Raw genomic sequence first — 11,653 nt, 5'->3', positions numbered from 1 at the left:
AAATATATTCACGTTGGCTTTTCAGTGTTCCAGTTGGAGCTGCTGTGATTAAATCAGACATGTTTGATATTTACTGCCATCAGCTGGACCGACTGGGACAATGGGTGCAGTGTTTCCTCTGTAATCGTTTTGTAGCAGTGGTTGCAGGGGGGTAATTTTTGGTATTTGTTCTGCGTCCACGTTGGTCTAATGGTTCAAGTGCTACAAGTGATTGCAGCACTATTGTTTATATTTCGTGATTCGATCATGATTAGAGGGACACAATGTAGTTCAATGTTTATGAGGTCCTTTGTGGTTTTTTGTTTAGTTATCTGGGTTATTATAATCGGTAAATGTAGAGGTAATAACTTGGGTTTGCCCCTTGGTGTTTTCTTTTAATGACCACAGGGTGGCAGTGGGGGGCCACATTATAATGGACACCTTGTCGGGCATTAATCCTTAAATATTACATTTGTGTGGCAGCCATGCGGACAGGAGCTGGGAACTGAACCACCGGCAGTATGAAAAATATTCAATTAGCTGGCTCATTAGCAATGCTGTAAAGAAAATTAAGTTTTTCCTCTCTATTTGAAAAATCCAGAATCTGAGTATTTTTGTTTAATTGCTGGTAGATGTCTCCTTCACAATAAAGTCCACACTCATCGTGTCTTGAAGTTGGAGCAGAACTGTGGACAGCAGAACAAACTGCATGGCTGCGACTTTTATGTGCAAAGTCGGTCATTCGACGCCTTGCACACCCACACAGGTGCTCTTGCTCGGGGTTGATTAGACTTTCTCACAGGTTGTAGGTGGGCGGAGCAACCCTGGAATCACACTGAGTCACCAGCGTTCATTTTGATTTCCATCAGAAGTCTTCTCACGGCAACACAAAATGTCTCCGGTGGAGGATGAAGGTGTAACCGACAGCAGAGTGAAGGGAGACGTCAAACGCACACATTTGATTTCTACCAACGTCATCACTGTAAACATGTCGCCTTGTTGAAGAAAATAAACAGGTCACCACTTAGAGAATACCACTCCATGTTTAATTACAGACTCTCACATAAGAAATACAGGTAAAATTTATATCTGCAATCTGTCATAGTAGTCAACATCAACTCGTCTGAGCTGTGTCTTTAGGCTCCTATAATAACTGCAAGTTATATAAAAACATCTGTCCACCTTAAAGCACAACAGAATATAACAGATTATCTATCCAGACAGGATTCAGCATCAGTTCTTTCAGTAACATATAATCAGAAAATATTCTGTTTCCTGCCATTCAATTAATTTGATGCATAATTAAGTGAAGAAATCCCTGATGTAGGATAAACTTTTGTTGACAATACTATTAAAACTAAAGTGAAATAAATCCAAGATGTGTCAGAGAGGGAGGGGGGACAAAGCAAATGGATAGCAGAGCGGATCAATACCTGTGATAATCAAACCCCAAATTTCAATTAAACCTCAAACAAATCCAATTCGTCTGCGTAACCCACTAAGACAGCACCGTTCAGAAAATAACACTCCTGTTCAGGGACATAATCATGAAAACAGTACAGAAAAAAAAAATACTGTGACAGTTTGGTATGAAAAATAAGCATGAACAGATGTTTGTGAGTGAATGAAATCTGGATTCCTAATCAATGTGTGTGATCTATGACAACAAATGCCTTTAAAAACAGCGCAACAGAGTAGTGTATCACATGCAGCGCGGGGGGGAGAGGAGGGGAAATTTATTTCTGTGCCTCAAATTATCTTCAACCGTTTCAACACCTGTGAGAGAGAAAATATCATGCTTCAACTCATTTTACTTTAAACTGGCGATAGACAACTTTTTTTTAGCTTGAACTTATTCTGGAGTAAACACCGATTACACAGTGTAACGGCCGTAAAATAAATGACACTGTGCCTATACATTGGTTCCCTATACACCTCGCTTTCACTATGCTTTTCTGGCTACCACCGGGCTTGATATTTCCCGCAAAGATGAAGGTGGCATTATGGCAACCAAAACTGGACGAGGCATTGTTTACCCGGTCACTATCCCCAGGTAACGGTGGAAAAACTGTGGAAAACTCTACACTGCAAAAGATAAAGAACCCCGCTGATGGAGGAGGCAAAGAAGGTGAAGAGGGAGAGTGATAAACCGAGGTAAAACAAGAGTGAACAGACGAGCGTTGACTTGATGGAGAGCAAGTTGTTGTTGTGTCAAAGTCTGTTCCCCTGTTGATACGTGTTCCTCCTTAGCACCGGGACTTGAGGCGGCTCAAAACCGGCGTTATTTCTACCGGATCAGTAAGTAACAAAACCTGCCGACTTATTAATACAACCGGGTGTTTATTTCTGCCTTTTTTATGGCACCGAGATCAGGTTTTCTAGGTCAAATTGGGATTCCTATGGTTGTTTTTTTACTTGAGACAGTAACCCAGCCGTTAGCTGTAGCCATGCTAACACTGTCAGAGCCAACAGTAATACCACAGGGAACCACTAGCTGAAAAGTTGTCCATTTCTGCTTTAAAGAGAGGCTGCAAACTAACAACTGTTGGGTTACTGTATGTTTAGGAAGACAAGTTGCCTTCTTTAGGAGCCAAGATGATGAGTTTATATAATAACATTGGTTCATTTACATCCCGTTTCCCCCGTGTGGATTTAATGCTGTATTAATAAAACAACAACATACCAGTATACAGCCGGAGCTGCTTTCTACTCTCCTCTAGATAGTCCAGTTTCCCTGCGTAATGTAGGGCAAGTGAAGTACTCTATTTTAAAAAAAGAGGGGTAGGGATAAAGGGGTCTATCTGCCAATAAAATTCATGCAAACATTAACATGCATTTCAAAAACAAAGTTATTTACATGGATTAAAAAGAAGAAGAAAAAAACCTGCAATCAAAAAAAGAAAATGACTGCAACTCAGAACAGCCGAAAAGAAACCCTACAGATGTGTGTAAATGCCTAGAGTGAGAGTGAAAGGGCAAAAGCAGATTTCAAAAATGTGTCTTAGTGTTACAAATGTTTTCAGTACAAATGCATCACAAATGTTGCCTCTGCTCACAATTCTACAGAAAATACAAACCAACCTATTCACTCCCTTATTCATGTCGCAGGACAACCACCTCAAAGTAAGGGTTACTCAATTAAAAACAAGAAGAGAAAAAAATAAAGTGCTAAAAATATAATACAAATCAATTAATAAAAGTAACAAAATAAAACCAGGAAAATATATCAATATTGCTGGGAAACTCTTAAATTCTCTCATCTTTGTCAGTAAACTATACACAAGAGGCCTGGATTAAGTAGTATATAAGTGGGCTGCAAGTCATATACCATGTTTTAGTACAATACTTCTAAACTAGTGCGGAGAGACTGTCGGGTATGTGTGGGGATAAAAACTGATAAAATTTAAATGAATACAAGTACAACTAAAAGTCAATCAAAGAAAACCTCCTAATGCAACTGGGGCACAGTCCAGCATCTCATGATCACTCGACTCAGTTTGTTTCTGAGCAATCAGAACTTTGGTTTGCCAAAAACCCTGTTCATGGTACTGTGATTACATCTCAGGCGTCCAACACCGACTGGCTGCCTCTTTCTCTGCTTTCTTGTTTCAATCTTATCGAACCAAAAGCAGCTTTCTTGTTCTCAGCGAGAAGTGGGGGAAAAAAAAGGCAAACCGTTGGCAGAAGGTGCACGAGACTCATCCTTTGTGGCAGCATAAAAGAGGGCGTTCTCCAAAAAACAGTAACCATACCTGAAACAGACGGGAGGCGACCACGCTGGAGGGTGACCAGTGATGATCACTTCACTGAGCAAAAATTTAAAATCACAGTAAGTCAGCGAAAATAGATGAATTTTATCTTCAATGACTAATTCAACTTTCTATGTCACAACACCCACACAAAAACTGCACGTTTGGCTTAGGGTTTGATTTTAAATTGGAAATCTATCAAAAGGAGCTTTCAAATAAAATGTTTCAGTTTACTTTTGGTCTTTTATTGTTTCTTGTTGAATCACTGACGGGTGGCATTTTTTGTCAAACCAGGATAAATTGAATCGACTCATGGCTTTAAAATCGAAAGTTATATCATATTGTGAATTCGGAGAATGTTGAAACCCCTCATGTAGCTGTGACATGGGGAGAGGGACGTTTATGTTCTGGTTGTCTGGTCCAGGACCTCCAACAGGGGCTCTATCTTCAGTCCAAAATCTTGGTTTTATTTAGAGCAGGTGGAGGGTGGTTACATTTTATATTAGGGTACACATATTCACCATTAACTAGCTGCTTGTTAGCATGCATGTTAGCAGCATATTTCCGTGTTATTAGTTCTTATAAAGCACCTATTAATGCCTCATTCTACATGATCATATTCTGTAACTACCAGGCCATTAACTAAGAGCTTCCCTTAATAACCTCTTAATTACTGCTTATTTATATTAAAAAGGTGCAATATGCAAGAAATACTCCTATCCTAGCTCAGTCAGCCACGCAGCTAGCAGTCTGGACTTGGAGCTCAGCGCAGCGGGAGAGTGTTGGTGTTTTCACTGCTAGCACAGGAGCTTTGGGCCGTGACAGGCCAGAGCTAGCTGGTTAGCATGCTAAATTTAGTAGATACCTCTTCAACACAATACACACAGACGTCATGACATCAAAAAAATTATATTTCTTTACTTCTTTTAGTTTATTTTGCAATATTTTCAAATTAAATTCTTGCATATAGCACATTTTAGTAAGGAAGTTGTTGTACACGAATTATAATCTTAATATGCTCTGCTCAGTATGGCCCTTATAAGGTGGTTATACTACAAGAATAGTCATTCTACCTACGGTGTATTCATATGTAACAAAACACAAAAATTCAAGTGTTAACGATGTCCAAGTAGTCATCTGGACACTATTAACACTCAACACTTAAGTGATATTAAAGGATAACGACTATTATTGTGGGAAAGCTCTTAGTTAATGGCCTTGACATTGTAGAATAAGGTTATGCAGAATAAAGCATTACTAAGTGCTTTATGAAAACTAATAGAGCCAAAGTGCTACTAAGATGCATGCAAATGATCAACTAGTTAATGATAAATATTTGTACCCTTTACCACAAGGTTTGTCATTGGACACCCATTAAACCCACAGCCAGTTTACGGTCCACACCTGCAGTTTGACAATACCCGACCTATAACAGTCCTTAGACTTGACCTTGTGTCAGCTCAGAGGTTGAGAGTGGGCTTTAGGCGTGTTGCATGTAATTTCTTTCTCCTGTGATATTCGTGAAACGTTTAGTATAACCGGATGCAGCTGGGTGGTCCCCAACCCTGTTGAGTGGCTGACGATGTGGAGCAGTGATCCTCCTCAGAGTGCTGCTGCTTTTCTCCTCAGCCTGACAGTGGAGCGAAGCTGCTCGTCCTCCCAGGTGTTAACAGCTTGACTGAAAACTGACACAACAGAAAACCAGCTCTACACACTGGATATGAGAGCCTCTCATCCCCCAGCTGTAGAGATGTCCTCGTATTGTGCAGTGAATCTAATGTCTGTCAGTAGTTGGTGGTCATGGACTCCAGGGACACTGAGTAGTCGGTTTACATTCCAGTTTCATGGGATCTGCAGATCAACTATGGGCATGGTTAAAATGTAGTTATATGTGATGTCTTTTTCTAGTCCTACAGTTCATTGTTCCAGTCATTATAAATCAAAGCCATATATGAAAAATACAGAGAAATATCTTTAATATACGGCTTTGGTAAAAAGTAAAATTAGGGGCCACAGTGCACAAAGGTGCCTCAAACACACCTGTAAGTATTTTTTCATCAGCTGCTCCACTGACTTCTCCATGCAAAACAGTTCACCGAGGAAGACTTTCCATTGCCACTGTATGTCGCAGTGCGATGCTGCAGCTATGAAGATCTCAGTCCAGAGGTTGTGGGTCTGCTATAGGCATCGTGTGCAGAACCTCGTCCAGTAACTGTAGAGCTCTGTGCAGGTGGATCTCAATCCAGCAGGGGGTCTCCTTGATGCTCTGGCGGGGATAGTCGGGCCCCCAGCCCTTGACGAAACTCATCCTGAGAATACACAGCCTCCGGAGGTCGTCTACACCGATACCGGCTGCTGCTGACAGACCTGAGATAACAGGAGAGGGAGTCAGGTTGATGCTGAATGTGCAAATGTGAGACAAACTCAACAACCGAGCATAAAAGCAGCAAATCCTTACATTAAAGTAAATTAAATGTGCTTCTGTATTTGCAGTAACAGTATCTTACTGATAGCTGGAGCGATCCCTCCCACTGATCCAGGTCCAGGTATATTTCCAGCCACAGCGGCTGCTTGGGCTGCAGCTGCCGCTTGAGCTGTAGCAGCCTGCTGTTGCATCTGTCTGTGGCACTGACGAAGGTCAAACACCTGGCAGGAGAGACGAGACATGAAACACTGTACATTCAGCAGCAATTACCTACCCTGCACAGGAGAAATGTCAGCACCACAGGCTGCCAATCAGAGAGAACCCCAGTAAGAGCTGAGCTGTGTGATTATCTCTAATGAGATAACGAGAGGAGTCTTTGGCAGTATGGGGGAACATTTTTTGTGAAATACACACAACAACTGTATAAAACCAATGTCAATGCAGAGCAAAAAGCCTGAGGTGATGCATGGAAACAGATGTTGCAGCTTTCACTTTTCCTCAAGAGAAATAACGTTCTATGAAATGTCAAACTTGAGTGATGAACTCGTTTTTATAGTCCAGTGACCCATGTCCATACCTTGATGTAAGCGCTTGGGTAGATTTTGTGAACAGCGTCTCCGGGGGCTCGGCCTGCCTCTCTGTCCAGGTAGTAACTCTGAACGAACACGGCGTGGTCACTGAGGCATCGCACCCACACGTCTCCCTCGCCCTTACACTCCAGCTGAACCCCTTTGCCGATGTGAAGCCTGGGAGACAGAGGAAACAAGGAAACAATGGAAGTGAAAACAGTGCCATGTGGAGTTCTGTTTACACTCAGCACTTCAATTTTAATCAGTTGCCCTAGATGTTTTTACAAAGTGTAAAGGCTGTGTGATTCTTCTTGTAAATAAACATGCACCTCTGATATGATGTGTTGATAGTACAGACGCTGTTCTGAGGCTCTCAAGTCTTAAATGTGTGAATATACACACTCAAAACAAAACAGACAGACATGGAAATGCATTTTCCCTTAATATTTTTGATAATTTTTTTATATTATTTCAAAGACACCACCAATGAGAGAGATGTCACGTGTTAGCCTGTTCCTATAAAAAAATAAAAGCTCCATGATTCTGTCCCTTGTTCACCGACCTTGCTCTCTCAATAGCCTCAGTGCGATGTACATTGCTGAGCTGGCCCAAACAGAACCTGTCTCCTCCTGAGGGGTCGACATATCCGTCCACCGTCACGATTGGGCAGGAAGAGGGCACCTTAAACGTCTCTCCGACTTGAACGTCCATCTCGAAATAGGCAATGGAGCACCAGTAGTCAGGAGCTGAAACAGATGGAATATTTGTTGAACAATATCTCAATATTAAAACTAAAATAGTAAAAAACTACAGACACTGACAAAATCAATCGAACTGAGAAAGTTTCCTAAAGCACCACGCCTGAAAAAAATCTGTCCCGGTTTGATGTACGAGCGTGTAGCGTGATCTCACCTGGGTGATTGGATATAGGAGGCTGGAAGGCGAGCTCGTTATGCACGGGCCCTGACAGACACAAAGACAGTAATGTCAGCGATCATTCACACTGCACAAAATTTAAATACAAGTATGTGAATTTGTCCATGGATTATATTTTTTTTACAGCTGCAGTAACAGTTTATACTCACAGTAGTGTGTAGGATGTGGCATGGGAGGGTGGTGCTGTAGATGACCGTTGGTGTGGTGGGGGATGTTGGGAGTGAAGCTGCTGTTCCTGGACCAGGTTGAACTGGCACCTGAGGAGAGAAGGAGCACAGAAGTGAGAGACAAGTCTTAAACTGTCAATTACAGACACATATGTACAAATACACACAAACATCGGAATATTTTACAAGTATATCTTACTGCCTGATCCAGCAGCGATGGCAGGGAAGGACGCCGTCGAGGAGGAGGTGGATGCCTCAGCAGGCGGGAGCAGGTTTGGGGTCGCGAATGACTCAGAGGGGGCCGGGCGACTGCCAGAAGGCGGGTGTTGGATGGTCTGGATGGAGTGGCCTCCCTCAATAGACGGCAGACTCTGCGGTCCGTCAAAGTCATACTCATCCTTAACCATCAGTGCTGAGCTGGGGCCAGAACTGGTCAGTGTCAGTCCTGATAAGTCTGTGGACCGCAGGAAAGGGAAAAAAAAGGTAGAACAGGTTACTGACAATGCAAACTACTTATCTGCATTACTGATTAATATTCCTGTGGGTCGAACTATCACATATGGCATAAAAGAACGATTGCAAAAACAAGGTATTTAAATATATTTCCCTCTTTAAAAAGGCAGCTTTTGGTCTCAGTTCACTACAGTACAGGATAACAAACAGAGAACTGAAACCTTAAATAAAAGACACTAACACCCACTAACATCTGGCTTTTGTGATTACAAATGTGACACACAAGATAAAAAATACAACAAAAAAACAAAAGGCAAACTTGTCCACTGGTTTAAAAAACCTCCATATGCACACTAACTTTGGTGTAAAATGGTATGAGGCTCCACAATGACCTTGTCATACATTTTTTAAACCCTCGATGAAAACTCCTCCCCCCCCGTTACTCACCTATGCCAGGGGACACCACTCTCTCGTAGTGATAGGGGTTGACACACACGTTGTCACACTTGAGGTCGAAGGCAAACTGGCAGTATTTGACGTGCTTCAGTTCGTTCTTATGCAGGTCGGGCCACCGCCACAGCCGGGCATAGATGACATGAGGGAATCCTTTACGTCCAGCCACCTGAGAACAACAACACAGAGCAGAGAGAGAAGAGGTCATTAATTTGTAAACTCACTGTCCGTACAGCTGAGGTCAATGGTGGTTGGAATGCAACTTGTTTTCTTATTGCTTAGTGAATGGTCTGGCAACGATTGCCGATTACAAAAAACGTTTCATCAATTAATTAACATCAAACCTCTCATATCTTAGTAAAACAACTTGAAAATGATCATAAATATAACAACATAGTTGAGTTGCTAATAATTGGATACAATTTTAATAGAATATTAATGGTATACTTTTATTGTTAAGTGATGTGGTAATAGAACAAGAAAGTAATAACAGATATAGGCTGCTAAATTAATAATTATTCTGTTTTACTATCACAGCTTGCGATGTTTAGATTGGCAGGTGTCTCATCTCACTTTTTGGACGCCGTTAGAGCTGAAACATGAGACAAATGTTTAGTTTCAGCCGCTAAAATGTGAGGATTTGCTGCTTTTCTTTGCAATGTGAAGATATCCCCTCGAGACCTGGGAAATTATAATTGGCATTCTTCATTTTTATGGCATTTTATTACAAACATAATGTGCAAACTAATCTCTACTGGGATCACGACTGTTTTAGTGTTATTTGATGGAATAGCAGCTGAATCTGAAGCCTGGATAATTTACTATAGGTGAAATAGACTAAAAGGATAATTTCCAAGCATGAACAGATGTATTATTGGGCTGAGCTTCTCAAAACCTGTGTGTATTAAATGAATGATCCAGATAACAGTGTCATCCCACCTGCAGTCGTCCATCGAGCGTCCTCTGAATGGTCACACACTTGCTGGGATGGGCCCCGTTGGTGGTGATAGCTGTGATGAGGGAGTCGAGCTCGTCTTTCTTCTCCTTCAGCTTTTTCACCAGGCTCTCTATGGCGCGCTTGGCGAACGTCTCGCTCTCACCACCCTGTCTGTGACACATCAGGCTGTGCACGATGCTCAGGCAGGCGTCGTTGCTGGTGGGTGTGTTGGTGATGGACATCTTGACTTCTGTCTCGGACTGCACTTTCTGAGAGGATGTATGTTGTTGGCACAGTTTCACATAATCAGCAAGCTGCAGCGGAGATGATGTTGATCTTCAGATCTGAATAGAGGGAATAACATGCAGGTTTCAGATGAAAGGTGTTGATAAAACTTTGATGGTTATAATCTTAATCTTCATGCAAGATAAATGAATGCTTGATGTGTCCAAAAACCTGGCAGCTGAGTGTAGAGAAACAGGCTGTATCTACCTGTTTTATTATTCTGAGTAGAGTAGCTGCCAGTTAATGCCATGTTGCTATTGTGCTGTGCGTTAATGCTGAGCTAATCCACATTAGCCATTCAGCCACAACACCAAAACCACGCAATGTTTCTGTTGTAAGTCCCGATAGTTGGCAGAAGGCATGAACCAAAATGAACTGTAAACCTCAAGCTAACCAAGTTGTTAGCGGTTTAATGCTAACACTAGCTCACCGACGACCAAGTGACGTGACGAAGCAGCATTTTTTACAGTTGTAGTTGAGGTCAGAAAAACAATAACGTGTTTTATGCGCGGGTGGATATAAAGTTTAGGTAGTTGTGGTCGCTCGTCTGCTCTCAGCTAGCTAGCGGCGCCACTCTGGCTGCAGTTAATTCAGGGAAGCTGCGAGAAGCTACCGCTAACTGTTAGAACTAACCGGAAGTACAGACACGTTGTCTTCAAAATAAAAAAGGTAAAACTTTATTAACCACAAGGACAACAACAACTTCACTACGTGATATCAACAGCAAAGGTGATTAAAACCATCTAGTGCAGAGAGGTGACATCTACCACCACAACACATGCCACCTTACACTGCAATTAAAGCATATTTGCCTGACGCTTATTTTTCTTGTGAAACTGAAACCGATTGAATGTGATTTTATGTTGAAGAGTCTAACCGGAACTTCCTGTGTCCATTATAACGCGCTTGAAATGGGATTAGCCGCTAGCTACCTGCTAGCGAAAACATCAGTTAGCACCGATGATTGTTGATAGCAAACGAGCTAATGTAGCATGCTACTACGAGGTTAGCAGGCGTGTTTGTTTATCATGACCAGTTCCGCAGCACAATGACCACTTTCTGCATCGGTAACAACAAAATAATTTCCACGCAGCGCGTTGGTTGCGACGCTGTCGTTATGTAACGTTGAATTTTAAAATGCAAACTGGATAAAGCGGTGTAAATAGCTAGCACTGTACGCTACCTGGAGTTAGCTGGTGTGGCAGCTAGCAGGAGAGCCCTGCCTCTGTACCAAGTTACCGTGCCGACGGGGCCAGCGGTGGGGCTGTGCAGATCCTGTATTCCTCCTGGATTATCCTCATTAATTTCACCAGCTGTTCACAAAAACATGGTTGGGGGGGAAATAAACTTCGTTGTCCGTAAGGAGCAGCCTTACATCCTCAAAGCGAGAGCGCGAATCAAACCTGAGTCAAACCTCAGATTTCGTGTCAAGCCCCGACCCACTCCACTCGCCTCTCACTCTATTTACTTCTATGGCGCAGTGCGCATGCGCACAACGAGACAGGGGTTTGTCAAGTGTCCATACAGTTCATTATTATACTACATTATATATTACTGTAATGTATGTAACTGCAGGTATTACCTTTAGACTTTTATTAATATTATATAATCTTATATTATATTCTTCTATATCTACTTTTATTACTAATACCTTTACTAGGGCTGCAGAATTAATTGCATAATAATCGAAATCGCAATAT

The 11,653-nt window shown here is 42.0% G+C and overlaps 1 protein-coding gene across 2 annotated transcripts; it reads right to left on the bottom strand.

Annotated features, from left to right (window-relative positions):
• Positions 1-1,003: 1,003 nt before the first annotated feature.
• Positions 1,004-11,412, bottom strand: LOC311261989 (mothers against decapentaplegic homolog 4). 2 transcript variants are annotated; one of them, XM_084361069.1, is made up of 10 exons: positions 11,137-11,412; positions 9,671-10,012; positions 8,726-8,900; positions 8,025-8,279; positions 7,808-7,915; positions 7,635-7,685; positions 7,285-7,468; positions 6,731-6,899; positions 6,236-6,374; positions 1,004-6,095 (listed from the first exon to the last, which is right to left on the bottom strand). In XM_084361069.1, exons 2-10 carry the CDS (start codon positions 9,908-9,910, stop codon positions 5,884-5,886), a joined length of 1,533 nt encoding a protein of 510 aa, XP_084217195.1. In that variant the 5' UTR covers positions 9,911-10,012; positions 11,137-11,412; the 3' UTR covers positions 1,004-5,883. The 2 variants fall into 2 exon arrangements, with proteins under 2 accessions (XP_084217195.1, XP_084217196.1); XM_084361070.1 differs by lacking the exon at positions 11,137-11,412 and adding an exon at positions 10,161-10,517.
• Between the last annotated feature and the right edge of the window lie 241 nt (positions 11,413-11,653).

Source organism: Pagrus pagrus, assembly GCF_965226575.1.
Source record: "Pagrus pagrus genome assembly, chromosome: 8".
NCBI lineage: Eukaryota > Metazoa > Chordata > Actinopteri > Spariformes > Sparidae > Pagrus > Pagrus pagrus.
Note: the sequence above shows the minus strand (reverse complement) of the source record. Positions and strands in the feature narration are given on the sequence as shown.